This window comes from Dendropsophus ebraccatus, chromosome 14 (genome assembly GCF_027789765.1).
Source record: "Dendropsophus ebraccatus isolate aDenEbr1 chromosome 14, aDenEbr1.pat, whole genome shotgun sequence".
NCBI lineage: Eukaryota > Metazoa > Chordata > Amphibia > Anura > Hylidae > Dendropsophus > Dendropsophus ebraccatus.
Genome location: NC_091467.1, coordinates 13,871,190 through 13,886,517, shown reverse-complemented (window position 1 = coordinate 13,886,517; position 15,328 = coordinate 13,871,190). Strand labels below are relative to the sequence as shown.

The following is a 15,328-nucleotide window of genomic DNA, read 5'->3' as shown; positions in this document are numbered from 1 at the left end:
GATGTTATATACCTTGTATTCTAGAGGGAGAGAAGATATGGTAAGTTACGTAATTTAAGCACTCCTCCAGCTTACTCGGCACTTACTATACATTATACACCACATGCTGATTGCTAAACTGTACAGTAACTAATATCACAGATTCAGCTGTTTCTAAATCTTAGTTTTTTTTTTTTACATGTTATTCAGAATAAAAAATCATTATTTTTGGGATGGGGAACCAATTGTCTGCATTTTAGTGATTTCTTATCTCCTCCGTTTTTACAGTCAGGAAATACTGATGGTTTCCTGAAGCCTCCTGAAGGTTTCCTGATCAGATTTCCTGACCGTAAAACGGCTATGGACGTGTGAAAGGGGCCTAACACTTTAAGATTTTATAAAGTAACAATAGAGCATAAAAAAAGGGGAAAAAAATACTCCTCTCTATAAATGCCTGCAAGTTTTCAAGTCTTTCAGCAATCTACAGAAACTCCCTGACGTAGGGGGAAAACCTTGGCATGGCATTATTAGAGGTCACGAGATAGACCTATATGTGGGCCCACAGCTTCCACTTGCTGCAGATACGTTTGTGTACTACTGGAACTAGAAAAGATATAGTTTTACTAGAGCTCGGAATTAGGGTCAAAATCATATGACCGTAAGTGTCTACTAACGTAAAACCATTATTATTACCTTTTTTTTTTTTCCTCGTATAATATTTTTTATGTGGCTAAACAGACATGCAGGTGACAAAGGGTTAGGGACCTCCTTTACGAAGAAAGATTTCATTTTATTATTCCAGTATTAAAAGCAAAAGGAGCTTAGCTCACCACTTTTCTGTAATTATGGTCCCGTCCATTTCCGATGGTGCAACAAAACACAGAAAATCACTTTGGCCGTGGTTAAACAGGCTCCATGTACGAAAAAATTACGAATGACAAAATTATGTGACTTGTAGGCTTTCAGTTAGCAGTGTAGAAATATAAGCGTGCAATATATTATATATATATATATATATATATATATATATATATATATATATATATAATATATGTGATTGTGTATAATCTCTGCATTAATAAATCCTGTGCAGAATATCTAGGGGTTATGTATTGTAGTCCCTTGCTGAATGAACAAAACGTTTTATTCTCCGATTAGTTATTCATTCATTATACAATTACCAGTACGCTACAAACAAGTTACCAGTTTAGTATAATGTATGTTAGAAAAAAAACATTTTACTACAGCTCCTATAGAGGTTATCATCTAGTTTTCCCCAGACTTTTCCAAAAATTCCAACTATGCTAATAAAAAGGGTTCACTGTCATCTTACAAAACTTTTCCAAAAAGTTTTGTCAGGTGTTCGGCACATGACCCCAGTCTTGTTTTCCTTCCTGTATATGGAGAACTGCAGGGCCACCATTTTGCAATTTTTGGATCCCTTACAGTGAGACTGTTTGGGACTCCTAGGGAACTATAACTTTTACATGGGCCAGGTATAATGCATAAAATTGTTAACTTCTCTCTTATATTCAAATAATTTAACATTTATGAAGACTGATATACTCTGTCTTTAATTAAGTCCCACCCACAATTGCCCTACCAGATTCACTAAGAGGCGCACGCAGTATGCCAGCAGTTACCCCATGGCACGGAAGCTAAATGGTCACCTGGCAAAGTTAATCGTGGTGCAGTCCCTTGTGTTCCAGGTACTCGACTCAAAACCATTCTGAAAGTTGATGTCTTGAGCCCATCCTTTCATCGCTCCCCAGTTATGCGCAGAAGAAGGTTGGTAGGTCCTTGGATCTCCCCATGTCCAATCGGGTGCAGGTCAGCGCCAATGTGTGGAGCTCCAGCAATGGTCAAGGACAGTACCTGTCGATAACGGCCCACTGGATTAATGTCCTTCCACGAGAGGCGCAGCTGAAGCAGCAAATTGGCCAGGACACGGAACCCTTGCCTCCACAGTGCCCTTGTGGGCTTACAGTAGACACTTTATCCTCTGCCTCCACCACCTTTACCTCATCCTCTCATTAGTCTGAAGTACACCTTGTCCCTGTGTCATACTGTCGATGCCAGGACCGTCACTGTCAGGCTGTCCTGCAATTAGTCAGCCTTGGTCACGTCAGCCAAGAGGACAGGAACTGCTTTGCTCATCCATGAGGAAATCTCCACCTGGCTTAGCCCATTTTAATGGGAGGAACATTGTTCCAACACTATATCGGGGAGGGCTGACTCCCAGGCTATGTTCACACTACGTATATGTCCGGCTGCATATTTGCCCGTAGTCTACTTACGTTTCCTGAGCGCCCTACGTAGCGATCTGACAGCAGTCTTTTACTTGGATATCTTCGCCTAGCCCCAGACACCCCACAGAACCTTTTGGATCGGCAAAGAAAAGTGCAAAAATGAAGAAATCACCACTCCGTACGGGACCGCATGTAACGCTACGGGCGTAAGTTACAGCATTTTCATCCTCAAACAATGGTCTGGTTCATTTTTTACGGCGCCGCGTACGATCTGGCGTAAGTTCTTACGTAGTGTGAACTGTGCAGCCGTAGATCGTATACTTTCCATTGTACGCAAACAACGTAAATCTCCGGCCGCTTATTCACGGAATGCTCTACGTCCGGAAACTTACGTAGTGTGAACATAGCCCCATACTGTGCCTGGCTCATGTCATCAGGTAATTCAGTGTGGATGGGGCTATTGTCCCAACAAGGCTGTAAGATGAAGTAAGCATGTGAAAGTGCGCAGTGCAACCCTTGCCCCAAGAGCAGTATCATCCAGAAACAAAACCCCGTGACTATGATTTACAAGGAGGAGATTTCCCCTTTGTTAACGATAACTCTGGAGTTTTTTTCACTTCACGTTCAGCTGAATGCTAACATTATATTTAAAATCAGCTTTTTGTGTGCAGGCATATTTTTCTTCGTGACTTATTATCTTTGGTGCAAAGACTGGCTGTCAACTGGTTGTTCTAGGCCCTACTGAATCGAAGAGCATGTTGCTACTGCTTCCACCATCACCTGACTGTTCTAGGCCCTACTAGGTCAAAGAGGGTTCTGCTACTGCTTCCACCATCACCTGGCTGCTCTAGTCCCTACTAGGTCAAAGAGGGTTCTGCTACTGCTTTCTCCATTAACTGGTTATTCTAAGGCCTACTGGGTCCAAGAGAGCGCAGCTGCTGCTTCTGACATGTTATAGGCCCAAGAGATTGCTGCTACTTCTTCTACCATCAACTAGCTGTTCTAAGCCCTACTGGGGGTGAAGATCGTGGGGAGTCTGACCTCCGTATCAGGCCCCAGCTTTTGTGTAATGAATAGAGACGCAGGTACAGCATGTGACCCGCAGCTCTATTCATTCCTATGAAGCTGATGGAGAGAGCAGAGTACATCGATCTTCTGACGAACTCTGCTCTTTCCGTCGCTTGGGCACTTGTTACGGTGGCCAGGAGTGGTATTGGAACCCACCCCCTGGACACATGCGTACTGCGCTTAAAAATGAGGATAGCCCAAGTATAAGGTGTAGGTGCAGCGTAGGTTCAGGTGCGGCGACACAAAAATAGGACAGAGTCTAGCACATAACCAAAGGAATATTTTTACTTTAAACTCTTTAGGTGCAATGCAAGTTAAGGCAAAACTCACACAGGTGCAGGTGTGACAGAAAGTGAAGAGTAAGTAGGAGCAGCTTGTAGGTAGAATAGGGACCATTTTAGGGACCTTGTTGAGATAGCAATGTACTCTGCTGGGGTGAGTTTAGTAGACAGGTTGAAGAGAGAAGAATGCTGCTGTCTGACGGCCTTCTGCCAAACTAGCTCAGTGAGTGCCAACTTACAACTTACAACTACGCATTGCAGACTTTCCGTGGCTTCCCAGAAGAGCTGTGCATGGTCAGCAAGATACTTCAGCAGGATACTATTTGTCTTGCTGGGGGTCAATTCCTGGGTGTGGTAACTGCCTTGAGAATCCAGGAGACGGGTCCCTCATGTGGACAAGGTTTTCCTCAGAGGACGGCTACCCCTCCTGAGGGTTTAGCACTGCATACTGGAGCACTTTCAGCAGCACTAGAGTCTCTCTAGTGGTTGTGTCTTAGTTCCTCCACACCTCTACTGACAAAAGTCTGACTAAAGACCTAAGGACCTCCCCACAGGAACTAACCTTCCCTTTTATAGGGATTACTGAGCTCCTCTGTGATAGGTGGGGATGTACAGGACAGGAGAGAAGAAGTGTAATAGGTGAAAAAGTGAGAGAAAGACACCTGCACCTGTGGTTAGACAATACAGTAACATGTGACAAATAAACTGTTAACCCAATACTTTCTTTCAGCTGTACTCATATAAGTTAAGACATACACATAACAAAGAGTGACACCTAGTGGGGAAATAGAAATAAGCAGCTTCATCCCCTTCTAGTGCTATGCCTGACAGAGGCACTTTACCTAGGTGTCACGATATTGGTGTACGCAGCTGGAATCCAATGGCCCGATGGAGTGAGCCAAGCACACGGATAAACTGAAGAGAATGTCCGGAGGGGTGCAACTAGAATGTAGATAAGGATAATCCAACTTGAATGTAGAACATTCTGGAGAAGATAGTTCTCTGTAGCAGGAGACTGGAACAAGTCACAATACTCAAGCAATGTTTGCATTGCCTCATGGTCAGAGGTAGGCCCAAACAGGAAGCAAGATGGCTGCCACACCATCCATAGTCACCATTTTGGAAAAGGGCAAAAACAAGGGTAAGGTATGGAACTGCAGCACAAATTCTTCTAAACTACAAATGGCGGCCTCTAGTGGTCAAATGATAAAATATCATCTCCATCGCCCTCTCCATTCACTTACAGCAGCACACTGAGCATGGCGGGATTCCGCGGCAGAAATCTCCGCCACAACATTCCGATGATCTTGCTCAGTCTGAACTGGCCCTTACTTTAATGTCCCAAAATAGAGGGCCATTACTGTGTACCATGTGTAGTCCACCACTGAAAGAAAAGCCTATGGGGGAGATTTATCAAAGGGTGTAAAATTTAGACTGGTGCAAACTGCCCACAGCAACCAATCACAGCTCAGCTTCCAGCTCTGGTAAAAGAATAGAGCAGCTGTGATTGGTTCCTGTGGGCAGTTTGCACCAGTCTAAATTTTACACCCTTTGATAAATCTCCCCCTATGTGTTCTGTGGATTGAAGGTGCATTCTCTCCTGCCACTAGATGTCTCACTATATTCTATGTTATTATAAGGCACAGCCTAAGGTGTTATTGGAAAGGGTTAACTGTGTTAACTGTGTATGTTACCAAGGTCATGCATTTTCTTCTGTTTTGCCACCAGCTGAAAGTGAAGTGCTTTGTTAGCTCGGCAGCTGGCTTATCAGCGGGCGGCCTTTAAACTCTGTGCCGCTTTGCTACGGGTGCCGGGAAAAGCTGGATCCAGTCCTGGGAAATTGGAATAAGTTCCCAAGACTGGATCCATCTTTTTTCAGGCACTCAGAGCGTGTAGCACGGAGCCAAGCTTCAGGAGGGAGGTGTTTTTAGAAGAAAAACTGAACTCAAGAACAAGAGGAAGCAGTAAGAGGTTAGTTGGGGAAAGATCAGATATTTCTTTAATGAAAGAGTAGTAGATGCTTGGAACAAACATCCAGCAGATGTGGTTGGTAAATCTACAATAACTGAATGTAAACCTGCCTGGGATAAACATATATTTATCCTAAGATAATAAGAAGGGAAATACTAAAAGGGCCGACTAGATGGACCCAGGGGTTTTTTTCTGCCGATCTTCTATGTTTCTTTGCTGCACTTTAGGAGCTAAGGAAAACCTCTTTGAGTCTTTATACCAGAGAATAAAAGCAAGTATCATGTGTCTCCTTGGCCTAACAGCTTTCTAGCAGTGTCAGCAGTTTGGAACCTCAATTGCAGCTGAGAAATTCCCTTTAATTTATTTATTATTGAAGAGGTTTTCCACTTAAAGGGAATGCGTCATCAGAAAATGACTTATTGTTTTAAAAAAAAATTATGTTAAACATATTTTTTTTAAGAATTTTTGGTGACTTTTTTTTTCTTCTAATTTTCCATTTTTCTATCTATATTATAAAATAATCCTGATATCTTGCAGTTTTCATTCTCACCACTAAAACTAAGCTGATTGTGTCTGCGGTGATAAGAGGAGGTTGCTGTAAAGTAACAGATACAACATTGCAGCGACATGTGACACCAGTAGATAGAGGAGACAATAGCCGCTCCCTGTGGAATGACCTCTTCATAGGTCACAGAGGTTATACATTCATCTTAAAGGGACAGAGTCTGTCTATTGTCATCTATGTCCATGAGTCTTGCTGTAAAGCATGTCTAAATGCTGTTAAAAGCAGCAATTACAGTTAGAAAATAGAAACAGATTGGAATAAAAGAACAAGTTTTAGAACAAGACTTCTTTGTTAATAGTTCAAACACCTCTTCAGCCATAATGTTTAATGTTCATACACAGTATTTTACATATGGCTATGTTCACACAACGTAAAAGTACGGCCGTTGTTGCAATCGGCAACAATGGCCGTACTTTTATGAAAGGCTATGGTGCTTAGTTTTGTATGGGATCCTGGCCACGTTTACACATAGTATATGCTCCGGCCTGGATCCCAAGCGGCGCCGCAAACAACTGACATGACGATGCGCCCGCATCAGAACACTGCGGCCCGAAAGATGATCTTTGCAGAGGTCACGGAACGGGTCTGGGTCATGGAACGGACGGTCTCATACGCCATGTGAACATAGCCTATTACAGTACAAAGATATACAAAATAACTCCTTGAATCAGTAAGCTGATGTGCCACGGTCACCACTCCTGCCACGCACAGAATATTATTATGTCTGTCATCCAACGAAAATAAGAAATACATGGCACTAGGAGTAAGAATTACATATTAAAAGCAAATATTAACCCTTTGTATACACAAACACAAAAATTGGAATAAGATTTTTTTTTAAAAAACAATGTATTGTTCAGAAATTTTTTTTGAGTGCCATCTTTATATCCTGGTTTCTAAAGCTATAGATTATGGGGTTAAACAGAGGGGTAAATACTGTATGCAGTAAGGAAACAATCTTATTAATAAGCAATGAATGTTCTGTAGATGGAATCATATATTTGGCTATTAACGTCCCATAAAACGTCCCCACCACAATAAGATGAGAACTGCAGGTAGAAAAGGTTTTTTGTTTGCCGGATGTGGACGGGATCTTCATTATGGTGAGGAAGATATATACATAGGTTACAATGATAAAACCACATGGAACAATAAACAGCGGCAGAGAAAAAAGAAATGCCTTCATTACTAAAAGAGACGTATCCGAGCAAGAAAGCTTCTGGAGAGGAGAAACTTCACAGTAGAAATGGTCAATGATATTGTCATGGCAAAAATTAAAGTTTGCTACAGGCAAGACTCCGTTAAGGTTAAGAGTAAGACCAAGCAACCATGTCCATAGTGACAGACCAATACGAAGCTTACAGTCCATGATGCTGGAATATCTTAGGGGGTTACAGATGGCCAGGAATCGGTCATAGGACATCACCGAAAGCAGATAACATTCAGTAATAATTGTACCACTGTAAAAATACAACTGGGAGATGCAGCCGACATAACTCATTGTTTTCCCTCCTAGAAGAAGAGCGCAGAGCATGTTGGGAACAATAGTGGTGGATAGCACAATGTCTGAACAGGAAAGATGACAAAGGAAGTAATACATGGGAGACTGGAGATGGACGTTGGTGGAAACTAGGGTGATGATAAGAACATTTCCAATAACTGTAAAAATATAGAGGGTCAAGAATAGAATGAAGAATATAATATTCAAATTGTGAAGGTTTCCGAAACCCAATAGAAGGAATTCTGACACTTTTGTTTGGTTCATCGTAAACATCATGAAGTGAATCAGATCTGTAAAAGTGATATTCATCCTGGAACAAAGACTGAGTAATTTCAGCAAATTGAAAAAATTGCTAAGTATTTTAGTAGGTACAATGGGGGAGATTTATGAAACATGGTTTAACGTGAAACTGGCTCAGTCGCCCCTAGCAACCAATCAGATTCCACCTTTCATTTTCCAAAGAGTCTGAGGAATGAAAGGTGGAATCTGAGCCAGTTTCACATTACACCATGTTTGATAAATATCTCCCAATATCTCTATCAGTCTCCAGCCCTATCACTTTAATGGGGTCTACAGCAAAGCTCTGCCTATTCACTAGTGTAGAGAGTAAAGATAGCTTAAGGGAGAAGTCAAGGCAAAGATATTTTTTTTAACAAGTGTTGGGGAGGAACAGAAATGACATGCTTGGGCCACCGCCTCGGTCGTTGACTTGCAGAGCGGACCTCACACGTCATGACCCGGGTCCCTGCTCAGACCAGAAAGCAGCTGGGGACCCGGGGGACGGAGTGACGGTATGCAGCCACCAGCGCTGGAGCCAGGGAGGTAAGAGCATGTTACATACATTGCTACATAGTTAGTATGGTTGAATAAAGACACATGTCCATCAAGTTCAACCAAAGAGGGGATGAACGGAGGTAAGTGGGACGGATGATGGGTAGGTTCTATACATATAGACTATTTATCCACAGAATAGCTCATGACCTGCTGAACACCAGGCACCCCATTGATCAGGTGTTCAACACCCAGACTACACAGTAAATAGGGCAACAAACAGTGGCAACCTATAACTCAGATCCCATTAAACTGAATACCTACAGGACACCATAGCTACACAGTTAACAGAGACAAACTGCTTCCAGCCTCCTTTACTGTGTAATGTGGCACCAAGCAAGTAATTGGCACAGGCGCCACGTGTCGGCACCCTGCCGATCAACCAGTCAGTCAACTTTGGCCAGAAAACCCCTTAAAAAAAGAGTCCCAGTGCTGTACTACTGCTACATTCTGCCATAAGCTATACAGTGAAACCTTGGATCATGAGTATAATTCATTGCTGGAATGTGCATGTAATCCAAATCACTTGTATATCAAAGCTAATTTTCCCTTAAAAAAATAACTGAAACGCAGACGATTCGTTCGAAAACCCAAGATAAGAGCTCCCTGTACTGGGTGGGAGGGGGGAGAATGATCTGCATAGCGGGGCCTATAGCACTATACTCTGACCCGGGAAGTCTCCCTCACCTTCCAAATCATAGCAGATCCACTTCAGGCTGGGGCTTACATCAGGGGACAGGACTGTGGGGGGGGGGTAATCTCTCCATAGCTGTAACCCCTCTCTCCCCGGACAGAGAGTGCTGCATGTATGTGCCCACATCTGTCCTGCTCATTCCTTCATGCTCCCTGCAGTCTCTGTCAGCCCTTGTGTTTCCCATCCTCTCCATTACTGTACAGTAACTTATAATATCACAGATTCTGCTGTTTCTGAATGTTTGCTTCATTTGTTTTACATGTTATTCAGAATTTTAAAAAATCATTAGTTTAGGGTGTGGAACCAATTGTCTGCATTCTAATTTCTTATGGGAAAATTTGCTTTGCTTTAAGGGTGCCTTCCCACGTACCGTATCGCTGCGTATTTATCGCTGCGTGTTTGGTGCGATTTTTGCATGCGAGTTTTGATTTTCACATGATTTTCACTGATTGATCGGGCCCCCTTATACCTGTATACTAGCTGTATACCGTATTTAGCCATATAGCCATCAACTGAGTTATAGTGCACTCCACAGCCATCAGGGGAACACTCTCGAAGGTGTGGGACTCACCCCATGGCGCTCCATGAGAAAACTTCCACCACAGCGAGGCCTATTAGGAGCAGGAGGGAAAAGGGACAAGTGTTGAGTGAGTACCTGCCCAACCGTAATCCTGTCCTCCCCAATCCCTCTTCGCCCTACAATGAAAGGGAGTCCAAGCTGGACACATGGCTGGAACTGTACCTCTACGCCTAGGAGGTGCTGGCCTGCCCTGCCGCCAGTGTTCTCTCTGAGAGGTTATTCAACGCAGCCGGGGGCATTATCACGGGTAACTGACAGTGCTGACGTTTATCAAAATGAAGTGCCATGTGTGGTCTCAAGCTCTGACAGACAATTCCAATGCACCCCTATCAACCCAACCAAGTGTATGAAGTGCATGGTTCAGCTCATTTCCTCCTCCTTAACCACTGGCTTAATGGGCCATTAATAAAAAAAAATTTAAGGGTAAAATGGCACAAGACTCAACCCAGGGGTGTCCATTTCAATACTGGGAGAGTTTACCTAAAGGGACTCAAATTCAATTTATGGAAGGCTCAACGCAGGGTTCTAATTCTTCTTTTTTTTTTTTTTTTTTTAAATCAACTATGCCGAAACGCCACTGGTGGAAACAGGTCATAGAGGATGGAGCAGAAGAAGTCAGTGACTGCATCCTGTGAGCCGCAGATAACTCAATAATTTACATCTTTTTAAGTTACTAGACTGAACAGGGCTAGGACATGATACCCCCCTTACTACTTTCTGCAGTTGGGGTAACATTCCTGGCATCATGTGACTAACCGCTTCTCCACAAATCACTCGTTGTGTGGTTTGTTCTGACTAAATTGGATACAGTACCCACAGTAAAGAAATTTCCCTGGAAATTTCTGCATTTAGTCTGCCACATTTGAATTCCTCCATTAGCCCAGCCCTGTCACACACTAAATCACTTTTTAGGGGCCTTTTTTTTTTTTTTATCACAGATTTTATTGAAGTTTTGTCAATTGCACTTCACGTGTTCAGTAGTGTACACCATGTAACAATGTCTGGCGTGGTTTTGGTCGCTGTTAAAAGCTTTTTATTTTGTAGACTTTGTTAAACATGTATAATTTATGAAAAGTGATTTCAGAAGACCACACCACAAGGAGGAGGAGGGGTTCTCTGAGCTGTCTGAAAGGGCTGCGGAAACCCTGACAGAACCAGGGCCCGAAATCTTGAGTGTGGGTAGCAGGTAGCCTGCCCCTGGGTGCCACCCTTTTCCCGCCTCCACTACATTGACCCAGTGTGCCTTCGGGGAGATGTAGCATTCTTGTCCACGTTTTGGTGGTCAACTGGACCTTTGCATTGCAGTACACTGACCAGTACACTGCACAATGGGAAAAGTAGTGACAGCTAGGGACGGAATGTTGAGGTGCTGCGGCCACCATCAGGTCGCAGAAGGATTCAGTCTCCACTGCTTGACTTCAAAATTTTGCATCTTGCCAGCCAAGAGATTTCACAAGACCACCTTAGTGCCGCTGCATATCAGTGGTGGTCACTCAGGTTACTATTTTCAGAGCCCCTAATCAACTTGGAATGACACAGTGAGCAAACAGCGCTCAATGTGTTGTTTGTGCACACCTTAAAATAACTCCACACCAAGGAAGAACGAGCCCTCGATGGGGGGAGCTTTGCGCAGGGGCCTGTTACTGGCAAGAGCTGCGGCCCTGCTGGCTCTAGCCTGCCTTTTCTGTATGATCTGTCCTCTGCCTCTGGCCCCCCACTGCCTCTTCCTGCCTTTTGCGGTGCTACGCATGCCTCAACATCCCCATAGCTTTAACCCCTAGACATGACACCAGGCCAGGTCAGGTCACTCTCTTAGTTGGAAGCTAATTTTAAAAAAGGACGTGTCTGACCACATCACACACACACAATGACAGTTAGCGGTGGGTGCTGTTTAATTTCTTCCTTGCCTATGCCATCTGTGGTTATCATAGGCAACGTGATTTAATGGGGTAAAAGAAAGAAGGTTTGTGTGGAGTCTATTGTAGACAGGCTGTGATAGTGGGGTAATACTGTGACTTGGGCTTGTTGGATGCAGCCAGGTATGCTTTCCTTGCTGTCCCAGTTGCATTCTAGAGGTGTTTGCATCATTGGAAACCTAAATTTAACCACTTGGAGTTCACTAAGTCACAAGCATTTTTCCCATAGACTTGAATCGATCGAATAGTTGAAGATCATGGCCCATTTGAATCGGAATTCGAGCTTTCGAATACTGCACTCTCATTTTGAATTCTCATTTTTTTGCCATAAACTTGTTTAACCCCTTAACGACATCGGGCGTAAATTTATGCCGGTAAGGGAGTTCAGAGCGGGGCCGCGCGGCGGCCCCGCTCTGAACCGCGCCGGTCCCGGGTGCCGCGTGTAGCCCGGGACCGTAGGTATTAGCGGGCACGGTCCGATCGCCGTGCCCGCTAATACAGTAATCAGATGCAGCTGTCAAAGTTGACAGCTGCATCCGATTACCGGACGCAGCGTCATCCCTGGTGTCTAGTGGGGAGATCGCTCCTCCGGGATGTTGTCCCGGAGGAGCGATCTCCGCAAATGAAGCCGGCCGGGGACCGCTCCAAGATGGAGCCGTCCCCGACTCGGCACTCGTTTACTTCCGGCTGCAGCAGCCGGAAGTAAACGAGTGCCTATCTCATGGATCTCTGCAGCATATCTATGCTGCAGAGATCTCAATGAGAGATCAGAGCACTTATACTAGAAGTCTCCCAGGGGGGCTTCTAGTATAAGTTTAAAAGTAAAAAAAAAAAGTGTTGTTAATAGTAAAAAGCCCCCTCCCCTAATAAAAGTCTGAATCACCCCCCTTTTCCCAGGTTATAAATAAAAGTAAATAAATAAATACATAAACAAACATGTTTGCTATCGCCGCGTGCGTAATCGCCCGAACTATTAATTAATCACATTCCTGATCTCGCACGGTAAATGGTGTCAGCGCAAAAAAATCCCAAAGTGCAAAATTGCGCATTTTTGGTCGCATCAAATCCAGAAAAATTGTAATAAAAAGCGATCAAAAAGTCGTATATGCGCAATCAAGGTACCGATAGAAAGATCACATCATGGCGCAAAAAATGACACCTCGCACAGCCCCATAGACCAAAGGATAAAAGCGCTATAAGCCTGGGAATGGAGCGATTTTAAGTGTTGTATATTTGTTGACAATGGTTTAAATTTTTTACAGGCCATCAGATACAATATAAGTTATACATGTTACATATCGTTTTAATCGTAACGACTTGAGGAACATATATAACAAGTCAGTTTTACCCCAGGGCGAATGGCGTAAAAACACATTTCCCCCAAATAAACAAAATGCGTTTTTTTTTTCAATTTCACCACACTTTGAATTTTTTTCTGGTTTCGCAGTGTACTTTATGGAAAAATTCAGCCTGTAATTGCAAAGTACAATTAGTGACGCAAAAAATAAGGGCTCATGTGGGTCTCTAGGTGGAAAAATGCAAGTGCTATGGCCTTTTATGCACAAGGAGGAAAAACCGAAAACGCAAAAATCGAAATTTGCTCTGTCCTTAAAGGGTTAAGCGCCATTTTTTTGTCCTGGTTTCTGAGGCTGTATATTATAGGGTTAAATAAGGGGGTAAATACAGTATGCAGTAAGGAAACAATCTTATTAATAAGCAATGAATGTCCTGAAGATGGGACCATGTATTTAACTGCTAGTGTCCCGTAAAACGTCCCCACAACAATAAGATGAGAAAAGCAAGTGGAAAAGGTTTTTCGTTTTCCGCTTGTAGATGATATCTTCATTATGGTGAGGAATATATACACATAGGTTACAGTGATAAAACCACATGGAACAATAAGTACTGGTAGAGAAAAAAAAATTGTTTCCTTGTCTATAAGAGAAGTGTCCGAACAAGAAAGCTTCTGAAGAGGAGAAAGGTCACAGTAGAAATGGTCAATGATATTGTCATGGCAAAAATAAAAACTTGATACACCCAAGACTGCTATAAGATTAAGAGTAAGACCCAGTAACCACGGCCATAGTGAAAGACACATCTGACACTTACAGTCCATGATACTAGAGTATCTCAGTGGGTTACAGATGGCCAGGTATCGGTCATAGGACATCACGAAAAGAAGAAAACATTCTGCCATAATAGTACCACTGTAGAAATACAACTGTGTGATGCAGCCAATGGGAGTCATTATAATCCCTTCTAAAAGCATGGCGCCCAGCATGTTGGGAACAATAGTTGTGGATATCACAAGGTCAGAAAAGGAAAGATGACACAGGAAGTAATACATGGGAGACTGGAGATGGACATTGGTCGAAACCAGGATGATGATCAGAAGGTTTCCAATCACTGTAAAAATAAAGATGATCAATAAAAGAATGAAGAATATAATACTGAAGCTCTGAAGGTTTCCGAAACCCAATAGAATGAATGGTTGTTTGTGAACATATTGAATTATCAGATCTTTGTCTGGAGCACAGGCTTGATATTTGTTCTAGAGAAGACACAGTAGTTTTAACAAATTAAAAAAAAAAAAAAGGTTAAGTTTCTCGGTAGCCACTTTTTGGAGACACCACTTTGCCTGAAAATTACGTTTACTCATGTGTCTACTTCTATTTTTTCCCTGCACAACAGAGCCTCATTTTAGTAGATAAGTGGTCGAGACGATGTACACTGCAGCTCAATGTTTTTAAATGTAAAATAATGCACTTAGGGAAGAGGAATGCTTTAGCCGAGTTTAATATCGGCAGTTCTGTGTGAGCAAAGACTTCAGAAGGGAAGGATTTAGGAACAGTCATTTCTGACAGCCTTAATATCAGTCATCAGTGCAGCCAGGTGGTAGGGAAAGCTAATGGTATGCTGGGCTGTATATATAATGGTATGCTGGGCTGTATATATATAATGGTATGCTGGGCTGTGTGTGTGTGTATATATATATATATATATATATATATATAATGGTATGCTGGGCTGTATATATATATATATATATATATATATATATATAATAGTATGCTGGGCTATATATATATAATGGTATGCTGGGCTGTATATATATAATGGTATAGCCTGGAGGAAAGAAGAGAAAGGGAAGAGAAATATGTTAATAAGGGTAAAGAGGCAAATGGTATAAGAGGAAACTAAAACCAAGAACAAGGGGGACAGTCTGAGGTTATTTGGGGGAAATATCAGAAGCAATATAAAAATTATTACTATACTGAAAGAGTAGTAGATGCTTGGAACAAACTTCCAGCAGACGTGGTTGGTAAATCTACAGTAAGGGAATGTAAACCTGTCTGGGATATACATATATCTATCCTAAGATAATAAGAAAGGGAACATTAAAAGGGCAGACTAGATTGACCCAGTGGTCTTATTCTGCAGACAATCTTTATGTTTCTATGCTAGTACTCTATGTAAATGTTTCTAGGGTGGTTACATCCAATTTTTTGAAAATATGTGATCTTAAAAAAACTAATTGATCTAATTTAAGTACTCAAGAACTATGAACAATGCATTGGTGTTCATTAAAAATGCTGATAAGGGTTGGGCCATGTTCATCATAAAGACGTATCTTTTAGTCAGTTACATGATAAAGCAGTATAAAGAAAATTAAATGGTCATCCCACAATGAAT

The 15,328-nt window shown here is 42.5% G+C and overlaps 2 protein-coding genes across 2 annotated transcripts; both read right to left on the bottom strand.

The window, feature by feature from the left end:
* Positions 1 to 6,969: 6,969 nt before the first annotated feature.
* On the bottom strand, positions 6,970 to 7,887 carry LOC138771808 (olfactory receptor 11L1-like). Its single transcript, XM_069951815.1, has one exon. The coding sequence runs from the start codon at positions 7,885 to 7,887 to the stop codon at positions 6,970 to 6,972; it is 918 nt and encodes a 305-aa protein (XP_069807916.1).
* Positions 7,888 to 13,190: 5,303 nt separating this feature from the next.
* LOC138771807 (olfactory receptor 11A1-like) lies at positions 13,191 to 14,294 on the bottom strand. Its single transcript, XM_069951814.1, has 2 exons — positions 14,274 to 14,294; positions 13,191 to 14,186 (listed from the first exon to the last, which is right to left on the bottom strand). The coding sequence occupies exons 1-2, from the start codon at positions 14,292 to 14,294 to the stop codon at positions 13,191 to 13,193; spliced, it is 1,017 nt and encodes a 338-aa protein (XP_069807915.1).
* Between the last annotated feature and the right edge of the window lie 1,034 nt (positions 14,295 to 15,328).